Genomic DNA, 10782 nt, shown 5'->3' with positions numbered 1-10782 from the left:
TATTTGAGAGAGACAGAGAGTGAGGAGAAAGCACAAGCAGGTGGGGCAGGGAGAGGAAGAGAGATTCTCGGGCTAAGCATAGAGCCTGATGTGGGGCTCAGTCTCACAACCCTGAAATCACGACCTAAACCAAAACCAAGAGCCAGTTGCTAACAATAGAGCACTGTAAGAGGGATCAGGAATGGGGAGGGGTGTAACTATAAATAGTGGTCAGAATGAGCCTGGTTGAGAAGGGATACCTAAAGGAGTTGAGGGAAGGCACTCTGGGGTTGCATGAAGGACAACCATTCCCCAAAGTGGCAACACTCAGAGTGCATGCCTTTTAAAGGAGACTCCAGTCCCTTTTCTGCATTCCTGCATCCCAGACTCACAGGGTTAGGCTTAGCCTCACTTATTGGAGGAAATGCATTTCCCCCTGCGGCAATCCTATCGGGCTCTCTCTAGGCCTGCATTTAGGGGACCTATCTCTGAAGGCTCATCTGTATCCCCCTTCTCTGCTAAGACTGCAGCTCTCTGCGTGAACTAGTCCCTCCTACATGCAACAGGACCACAGATGCAAGTTGGGCAGCTGTCTGTCGCAAGACAGACCCTGCCATGAGTCTGTTGCTTTTCTCTTGCTGTTATTTGTAGTGGTGGCAGTTGGTTTTCTTTTTGGCATTCATTGGCTTCCTTTTCCTGATCCTTTGACAGGACAAGTTTGGGATGAGCTCTGCCTGGGTCCAGAGTCACACCCATGACAGTGAAAGTCCTGGGAATGTGCAAGGATGCATCACCGAATGAGGGGTTCGGGGCCTCATTCTCTGTCTTCTGTCCGTGTGCTGGTTGCCTCAGGAGTAGCTACGTCCTGTGCTGGGCCCAGGGCCTGCCACCACCCGACATGCCAGCAGGGCGCGATGAGCCCCTGGGTGGCAAAATGGTAGAAGTCTCCGCGAGCAGCCCAGAGAGCACAGTCCTTACGCGAGAGCCCTGTCTGGGAAGGGAAGAGAGGCACGCGTTCCTCATTTGGGACCGGCAGGACCTTGGCTGGGCGAGGTCCCCGGCCCCAGAGCTGGGCTCCATCGCGCGGGCACCGTGACGGCCGCAGCTGAAGCCGCTCGCGGCGGGGTCAGCGCGGGCTCGGGTTTGCAGTCCTGGGCCGCCGCCTGCGGCCGTGGGGAAGCCCCGCGTTTCCGCGGAGGAGGGAAAGGAGCCACAGCGGGGGACAGAGAAGTGGGGCTGGCGTGGGCCGACTTCGGGACACCCCGAATTCTGCTCCTGCCCCCCTTCTCCCCACGCCGTTCAGCAGCCAGAGAAGCGCACCCAGAAACAGCCCAGCACAGACGTCGGCCCCGAGGGCGACGAGATCAAAGGGGGTTGGTGGCAAAAGTGGAAAGGTCTTGACTCTCTGCGGGCTTCCGGTTTGGGGATACTCTCCGCTAAGGTCACAAATGGTTGACGGGGCTAGTCATTTGTCCCGTCTCATTACTGCTGTGAGAGAAGGGTACTTCTTCCGCCGTCTCCCCTTCCTTCCGACGAGCTGAGCGCGAAGCGGGCGCCTCCGCCCAGACTTCGCCGTGCTTCCTCCGCGAGCTCGCGGGCGCCTCCTCCCGGGCCCTCGCGCGCCGCCCACCGCAGTTTCGCTTCCGAGTTTGTGGTCGGCGACACAGCCCGGCCGGCCTCGGGACGCGGCGGCGACGGCCCCAAGCGTGCGGGTCCGCGGCGGCGGAGGGCGGTGCGCAAGGCGTCGTCGCGGAGGCCTGAGATGCACGCGTGGCGAGGGTGAGTGTGCGGGTCCGCGCGCGGACGCCCGCGCCGCCGGAACCCTGCCGACCGGCCGGGCTGCTGTTCCGCTTCCTCTGGCCGCGGAGTCCGGGCCGGGCCTGGGGAGCCGCGGGCTGGCGGTGAGGGAGGGCGCACGCCCCGCGCGCCGGGCCTCTCGAGGGGAGCGCCGCAGCCCGGCGCGGGGGAGCGCGCTGTGCGCCCGGGGAGAAGCCACCTGCCGGGGAAGAGAGGGCTCCAGAGGAAATCCTCGGTGACCGCGGGACTCGGAGCCGCAGCCCTGTTTTTATGTTTGGCTCTGTCAGTGCAAAGGAGAGGTCACTCTCTGAGCTGCTCCTGGCACCTCGGCGCCCCTGCCCGCCGAGGCGCAGGCGTGGGGTGGGGGGACAGGGCGAAGTTCCTCAAGCAGCTTCCTGCCTCAGCGGGTGCCTCTGGTCAGGCCTGCCTCCCTGTCACCGGTCGTGGGGTCCTCGCCGCGGCCTGCCCCCTCTGCTTCCCGCCTCCCCCACACCCTGGCTCCTGCAAACCCCCGGTGCTCCTTCACCCCGAGAGCCACGCCCTGGCCTGGAGGAGAGCCGGTCCCCTCGCTCATTCTGCGGGATCTCTGTTCCCAGGGACAACCCTTCTTTTCCCAGCTCTTTCCAGATCTTTCCCTCAGTCTGGGAGGACGACAGCAAAGACAACATTGGTTCTTCTGGTTGCTTTATTTACTTTCATCATCATCATCCGGGTTGGGGCTCCGTTGAGACTTTCTTAAGCTGGTGTCTTTTGCTCCCTGTGGGGTGGGAGTGGGGTCGGAGAGAGCTGGCAGTGGGGTCCCAGCAGAGTCAAATTTGATGATCTCCGCGGAATCCTTCATCGGCCACCCAGTTTCTTCGGGGTTACTAGCAGTCTCGAAGAAACAGTTCTGGTACAAAGGATTCTTGATGTTTATTAGAGGAGGAAAGAGTTTCACACTCCCTCCCTGAGTTCTCTCCTTCTACCACTTGGTGAGGAAGCCTTCCTTGTTCTGTCAGTGCTTGGTCTGAGAAAACTTTCCGCAGCCCTGGAGTGTTGGATATGGGCTGTCATGTGGCCACCAGTGAACGCAGCTATGAAGCAATTGAAATATGGCTAGAGGGATGGAGAAACTGAATTTTAAGTTTTATTTAATTTTAATTAAATATAAGAGGCCACTTGTGATCGTCACTACCATTTTCCACAACACAGCCTCATTTTATGTACCGTCTAAATCCCAGTCCTTTTCTTTCTCTAGAGAGAAGACCCCAAGGCCTGTGGAGGCCAGTGGCAGCCAGTGCATCGCACGGAGGCTCAGGTGAGGTGTATTTCCATACCTGTGGATTTTCACCTCTGCCTCTAGATCCGATATTGGAACTTGTCAGGAAAAGCCATGGCCTCAGCCACCAAGAAGATGAAGGAGGAAGCCACGTGTGCCATCTGCCTGTTCCTAATGACTGAGCCTGTGAGCATCAGCTGTGGACACAGCTACTGCAAACTCTGCATCATGAACTTCCTTGAGAACCTGGGCCCTGCGGAAACACCATCAAATATGTTCGCCTGTCCCCAGTGCCGGGCTCCATTTCAGCTGGCCAGCCTCCGGCCCAACAAGCAGCTGGGAAGTCTCATTGAAGCCATCAAGGAGATGGAGCACGAGATGTCATGTGAGGAGCACGGAGAGCACCTCCACCTATTCTGCGAAGACGAGAGCCAGCTCATCTGCTGGCGCTGTGAGCGGTCACCGCGGCACAAAGGGCACCGCACAGCTCTCATCGAGGAAGTATGCCAAGACTACAAGGTGAGCGTGTGGGTTGGAAGGCTTGGCAAGTACCGGTCCCTTGCTGCTCCTTGGGGACTGAGGTTCTTTAGCCTATAACCTGAGAAAATGGTCCTGAAATACAGCTGTCATCATGTCACCCTTCCTGTCACGTCCTTTATGATACGAGAAATAGTTTATCACGGGTCCTCATTGAGTCAAGTCCCGACTGTCCATCCTGACCTTCAACAGATTGGTCACACCCTTGTCCCTCTCCATTCTTGCTACGATGAACATCTCCCTGCTCCAGAATGCAATGTGCTCAAACCCAGACCTGCATGTGTTATTGCTTCGCACCCTGAAACCACAATGTGCAAGACCATATGGTGCACTCTGAAAACACAGGAGATGAAGATACGCCACCTTTTAGGTATCCTACAGTCTAGTGGGAAAGACACATCAGCAAGAGACTGCCCGGAATCAACTGGTTGGGTGGTGGTGAGGAGGGTCACCAAGGGGTGGGGAGTGGCGTCTGAGGAGCCTTCTCAGAAGTGACTCCTGAAGAACACATAACAGTTAACCATAGATAGAGGCATGGAGAAAAGAGAGGGCATTCCAGACAGAGCAGACCATATGTGCAAGGGCATAGCCAGGGCAGGGGTCATAGGGAAAGGCAGGTGATGGTGGGAAAGGAGGTTGGCCCGGAACTATGGTATCGACTCAGAGTCTAAATCCTAGCCCAGAGTAGTACTGGCCACTGGGGGGGGGGGTTATTTGCAGATTGAAGAATCAGGGTGACATTGAAAGGGGCCTTCTGGCCTTTCACTGAAAGTAAAAGGAGTTTCAAGGAGTAAAATTCAGCTTATTCCTATAAGAAGGGGGAAAGGGGCAGTTTCAACAAGATTCAGGAAGGGGAGCTAAAGGATTTGAAAATGATTGTTTATGGAGGATGAAGTGGAGGGCGAGGCTTGGGGCAACTCCTGTTTCTCACTCCGAAGCAGTGAAGGAAGGCAGCCCTTTGCTGTAGGGAATGAAGAAAAGGGCACAGTCCTGCTACCTTATTCTGTCTCTACCCCGCCTAAATGTCCCCAGCGTGGGACTCCTTGTTCCTGCCCCCATGAGGTGGGGGTGGGCTTCTAGTAAGGTTCTGGGTCCCCTGGATAGCAAGGGCAATACAGTCCTTGTCTGACAAGTTTCATAGAGCCTTTTCTTGAGAGATACTCAGGAATTAATGAGTATCCTTATTGAGTTTATGGAAGACAGGAGCTGATCCTTTTAGCATTGGTCACAACTAGCAATTCAGGTCAGCTGAAAATTGCTTTCCATGGAAATGCGAGAAACTATTTTGAAAAACAACCTAAAAGCTTGATATAGATACAAAATCATTTTAGATTGGCTTCACGAATTATCACTCTTCAAAGAGACCAGAGCTCCCCTCCTCCATTAACCATGTCTAGTAACTTTAGCTGACACCCTGATCTTTCCTTCCCGACTCACCATAATGCATTCAACGTTCCGTGTGTATCACCCTGGCATTGGTTATGTTTGGTTCAACAGATTATTTTATAGAATCTTCTTTTAGATGATGATTAGCTTGTTCTGTGTGAAGTGTTTCCCTGGCAAGACTGTAGCAGTTGAGGTTGGAATCACAGCTGAGCTCAGCCATTCAGAACCATCTATCAGTGGGAACCAGTTATAGCACCTTGGGCTCTTTAACCCCTTCCTAAGCACAGAAATGATGTGAAAAATCCTAGTGACTGCTCAGTGCTGCCGGGGAATCAAATGTGTGATTGCACATACGGCCCTCAGTGTGCTTCCTAAACTACGGTCACGACTCCGTGTATATTCAGTGATATTCCGATAGTCTTGGAGGGCTGGGGTTCCCCTCACAGGCCTAATGAAGGCTTACTAATTGATGACACTTCATTCACCCAATTTTTCCTTCAGGAAAAGCTCCAGAATGCCGTGACAAATCTGAGGCAACTGGAAGAGGAATGTATGAACCTGAAGGTGTTCACCACGAAGCAGATAAGCGAGTGGAATGTAAGAACTTGGCGTTTATTGATCTCAAGCTATCTTCCATCCTAGAGTGTAGGCATAGGAAATGACTGGCAAAACACAGTGATAATTTATTTTTACTAAACCAGACCAAATGAAACCAGAGGAAACCCCAAAAAGAAACCATTATTTGTTTTTTGCCCCTAGTTGTCTACATCTGTGAGAATGTATTTCCAATCCCTTCAACTTTTCAGTGGTAATTGGCTAGGATTCCTGACGCCTCAGGAGAAGCAGAATTGGTATGTCTATTTAAGTTAGAGCCGTCCTTGACTAGCTTTCCAATTTTGAATACCTCAGAGTCCCTTCCTGGTCTGAAGGCCTCACCTTTATTGCTTCGGCACACTCACCACAGCCTCCCAGGTTCAGAAATCAATCTTTGTGAACATTAAGGAAACAGAATCACTCCAGGTTGAGATTCGTATTCCTCAAGCTCATGAGGCTGGTAAAAGAAGTCTGTTTGATTTATAAGGAGGGTCATAACTGCGGCAAAAACCTATGCGCTTAAACTGCAGACTTAGAGTCTCTAAGATGATCCCCATGGCTGACGAGCTCCCCATGATCAGAGATGCATTCCTTTATGGAAATATTTGTGTAATCCATCGACTTGTAGCCAAATCTCTCAGGCTGGTGGACCATTTTGCCTCTCTCAGAGGTCTCTTCCATCCTCTGCCCTGATTCTTGGTGTGTGGATGCTAAACTCTCAGAGGACTCTCTCACTTCCCTCTTTTCTGGGATCTTGGGCCGTGGGGAGGGTCTTGATTATAGCTAATATATACAGAAACCCCATCCATGACCCTTCTAGCACATCCTCTCAGTCGTCAAAACACTGTCTGAATTGGGGAAGCACTAGCGCAAATTGCAATTCTGTATCTCCCCAAATGAAAGCTGGGCCCCCAAAGATGTATCACTTGGCTTCTGTCAGTCTTAAACATAAGGATGATTACTTGGACCCCGGGCTGGTGGTGAATATTTCTCAGTTAGCTATGATGAAAGCCTGCCACCCAGACCTCCCCCTGATGAGACCATGGGCTTCCCTACTAGCCTGGTTGTCCTAGAGTCCAGTCTCGGTGATGTTTATTACAAGCTTTTGCTTCAAGAAATTTCCTCAGGCTCAGAAATACCTCCTTACGTCCCACACAAAAACTAAATTTTTTTCTGTGTAACTGATAGAGTGTTTGACCTCAGCCCTAGTTGCATGATTAAATTATCTGGCACTACTGCCCCTCCTTCCTCCTGGATCTTGGCTGAAGAAGAAGGCAATCAATCAGGTGACTATAGAGAATCATGGCGGCTCTTCCACATCTGAGTGCCAGCCTCCTAGGCATGACTCTGTAGCAGAGAATTTGTGACATTCTTCCAGCTCCGATGACTCAGTAGCTGAGAAAACTTTCTTCTGCGTATGTTAAAATACACATAACATAAAATTTACCATTTTAGTCATTTGTAAATACAGTTCATTGGCATTAAGTACTTTCTCATCATTGTACAACCATCACCACATCTATTAGTGAGAACTAATAGTGGGAACTAATCTCAGAACTTTTTCAACATCCCAAACTGAAACTCTGTACCCATTAAACACTAACTCCCCATTCCTTTCTCCTCTCAGCTTCTGGTAACCACTATTCCACTTTCTGTCTCTATGAATCTAACTAGCATAGGAACCGCATATAAGTGGAATCATATGATATTTGTCCTTTTGTTTCTGGCTTATTTCACTTAGCATAATGTCTTCAAGATTCATCCGTGTGATAGCATACATCAGAATTTCATTCCTTTTTAAGTCTTAATAGTATTCCATTATCTATATAACACATTTTATCAATTCATTCATTGATGGACGTTTGGCTTGTTTCTACCTTCTGAGCATACTTTCTTGACTCTAGGAGAAGATAGAGATTCAGAAACGAAAAATCCAGTCTGACTTTAAGAATCTTCAGAGCTTCCTGCAAGAAGAGGAGAAGTCTCATCTGTGGAGACTGGAGAAAGAGAAAGAGCAGACTCTAAAAAGACTGAGAGCTGATGAGGCCACTCTGGAACAGAAGAGCCAGGAACTCAAGAGTCACATCTTGGAACTAGAGGAGAAATGTCAGGGCTCAGCCCAGAAGTTGCTGCAGGTGGGGCTGTGCACTTGGGGGAAGGAACTCTTGGGCTGCTATTAAGAGAAGAAGGGTGAGGGAACATGGGCAGGTTGGTGAGGCCTCCCTGCCTCACTCAAAAGTGGCACATTGCTATGGGGACTTTAAAGAAATGTTTCGTTTAGATACACCTCAGTAGAGAGCCTTCACTAGTCTATAGTGAATCACAAAAATCTATTTACCTGAATCATGAAAATATAGCCCTTTTGGTGGATGTGGTTGGGTCCTTGGCTAAATGGAATCATGGGGTAACTTTTGCTACCATTTGCCTCTGTTCCATGTGTACAGAACCCTGACTGTCAAACTGCCTCCTGAAATACTCCACCAGGTGACTGGTGGGTGATAAAATCGGGCAGCCAACATGAGTGACAGTCTTCTCCCTAATTTGCTTGTTGAGCCCTCCACAGCTCTTATGGGGCCTTCTTTCAGCTGTATGAAAGAGCCAGCGCATTAAGATAAACTGTGGCTGGAGCTATTCTAGTTTCCACTAATAGGACTCGGGTAACACCATAAGTGTGAGACTATAGCATGAGGGCTGCGCCATCACGTGATACCTGCTACCACCATCTTAGTGGCCCATTCTCAGGGGCTATGCGTGGATTCACCTCTAAGGACCTTAGTGACAGGTGGTCTTTAATATGGGCTCACTGTGAAAGGATTAGGTCACTGAAAGCTAGTCTTGCCAGGGGAAGCATGGGCAAAGCTCCTAGGCCTCTTCCCTAAGCATCCCACAGGCTGTGACTGCAGACACCACAGCTTTCCACAGATCTTGGCAAGAAAGAGAAGAGACTCAGAGGTTGATAAACGTCCTGCCATGCCAAATATACCAGGCGGCTGGGGTGGGAATGATTCTGAGTATCCATCAATATCTAAAGCTACAGTCACTCTCTTAACTTCTTTGGAAGGAGCATTTGTAGAGAACAGCCCCATGTGCCAAGCCTCATGAAATACTGATGTTTCCACTTACCTTTTGTCTTCGTTTTTCTGTAGGATGTGAAAGACACTTTGCGCAGGTAAGTCCTATGTGAATGCATGAGGGAGGGCGTACGGGTATATAAAGGTGAATGGAATGTATCACTGAACAAGTCCTTGGCCTCTGCTTGTTCTAGGAGTTGGGCTATGACGTTGGAAAGACAAGAGGCCCACTCTTTGGAGCTTCATACTGTGTGCAATGTTTCTGAGCTTTATTTTGATGTGAAGAAAATGTTAAGGAGCTATCAAGGTATGTGAAGAATCCTTGAATGCTATGGATGGAAGGGACCTTAAGTCATAACGACATTCACCACCTGTCCCTGGGCCGGCTCCCAGCCAGAGAGGTCGTTTAGTGATTTTCGTTGGCTCTGTCTTGTCCTCCCTTGTTAGCATGCTATAGTGCTTAGACAAGGACATAGCGTACTGGTTATCTGTGCAGACCCTTCACATTCCTTTTTTTTTTTTTTTTAAAGATTTTATTTATTTATTTGACAGAGATAGAGACAGCCAGCGAGAGAGGGAACACAAGCAGGGGGAGTGGGAGAGGAAGAAGCAGGCTCACAGCAGAGGAGCCTGATGTGGGGCTCGATCCCAGATCGCCGGGATCACGCCCTGAGCCGAAGGCAGACGCTTAACCGCTGTGCCACCCAGGCGCCCTGACCCTTCACATTCCTGATCCCCCATTTATTAGATGTGTTACCCCAGGCAAATAACTTCCTCAGTTTCCCCAGCTGAAAAATGAAGGTATGAACAATTCCCACTTCATTGGGTTGTCATGAAAAGTCAATGTGTCAATGTGTGTGAAGTGCTTACTGCAATGTGTCTGGGACATAGTGTTTGGTCAACATTTTAATCAAATCTCAGAGCAATGTAAGAAAGATCAGTGAGTATTATGGACTTTGATTCAAATGGTTTCAGGACCTTGACCCAGACAACACAGATGGTAAATACTAGAACCGTAATGAAAACCGAATTTTACCAATTCCAAAGCCTGAGCTTCCTGCTTCATTGATTCTCTTAATCAGGGCTTTCTATATTTCCACCATATGTTATTTATAATTATAAAATTTAAAAAGGTCTGAAAGCTGAAAGTTCTTAAAAATTTGTTTGGCTACAAAATCAGACCTAACCTAAAATGATTTGGTGACTGTATTATCTCTTCCAGTAAACAAATTCAGCAGCTTAAAACAACACACACATACTATCTCACAAGTTTCGTGGGTCAGACATCTGGGCACAGCTTAGTTGGTCCTTTGCTTAGTGTCCCCCAAAGCTTCATATTAAGGTGTTGGCCAGGCTGGGTTTGCATCTGAAGACTAGACAGGGGAAGAACTCTCTTCTAAGCTCACTCAGGTCGTTGGCAGAATTTATTTCTTTATGATTATAGGGCATAGGGCCCTGGCTTTTTGTGAGCTGTTGGCTGGAGGCTGGCCTCAGCTTCTAGAAGGCACCCCTCATCCTCCTGTACATGGACTTCTCAACATGGCCAATTACTTCTTCAAAGTAAGCTCAGGAGAGTGTCTCTAGAGCATGTCTTTTAGTAAGATGGAGTCCCATATAATGAAATGTAATCTTAGGAGTCACATCCCATCATTTTTGCCATATTCTATTGGTCAGAGGTGATCACAGGCCCTGCCCACACTCAATTGGAAGGACTTGCATAAGAGCAAGAATACCAGAAGTCAGGGACTATGGAAGGCCAAACCAAATAGAACAATACATTAAAAAAAAGTCATTCGCCATGATCAAGTGGGCATTCCTGGGATGCAAGGGTGGTTCAATATTGGCAAATCAACAATGTGATACATCACAACAACAAGAGGAAGGCTAAAAACCATATGATCATTTCAATAGATGCAGAAAAAACATTTGACGAATTATAATATCAATTCATGATAAAAACCCTCAACAGAGTATGTTTAGAGGGAAGTTACCTCAACATAATAAAGGCCATATATTAAAAACCCACCACTAATGTACTACTCAATGGTGAAAAACAGAACTTTACCCCTAAGGTCAGGAACAAGACAAGGGTGTCCACTCTCACCACAGTTATTCAACATGTTACTGGAAGTCCTAGCCCTAGCAATCAAACAAGAAAAA

General features: G+C 49.2%; 1 protein-coding gene across 2 annotated transcripts in view; it reads left to right on the top strand.

Moving 5' to 3' along the window:
• Positions 1 to 10782, top strand: part of TRIM38 (tripartite motif containing 38) — a 19409-nt gene that overhangs the window by 202 nt on the left and 8425 nt on the right. Inside the window, exons 1-6 of one of the 2 annotated variants that reach the window (XM_040644893.1) lie at positions 1593 to 1758; positions 3014 to 3553; positions 5459 to 5554; positions 7456 to 7686; positions 8698 to 8720; positions 8817 to 8929. In XM_040644893.1, the coding sequence (XP_040500827.1) occupies positions 3149 to 3553; positions 5459 to 5554; positions 7456 to 7686; positions 8698 to 8720; positions 8817 to 8929 (868 nt within the window). In that variant the 5' untranslated portion in view covers positions 1593 to 1758; positions 3014 to 3148. Of the gene's footprint in view, positions 1 to 1592; positions 1759 to 3013; positions 3554 to 5458; positions 5555 to 7455; positions 7687 to 8697; positions 8721 to 8816; positions 8930 to 10782 lie in introns of those variants that run through there. The other variant, XM_040644894.1, reaches the window with a different exon arrangement.

This window comes from Ursus maritimus, unplaced genomic scaffold (genome assembly GCF_017311325.1).
Source record: "Ursus maritimus isolate PB19 unplaced genomic scaffold, ASM1731132v1 scaffold_30, whole genome shotgun sequence".
NCBI lineage: Eukaryota > Metazoa > Chordata > Mammalia > Carnivora > Ursidae > Ursus > Ursus maritimus.
This window is presented reverse-complemented; position numbering and strand designations above follow the sequence as displayed.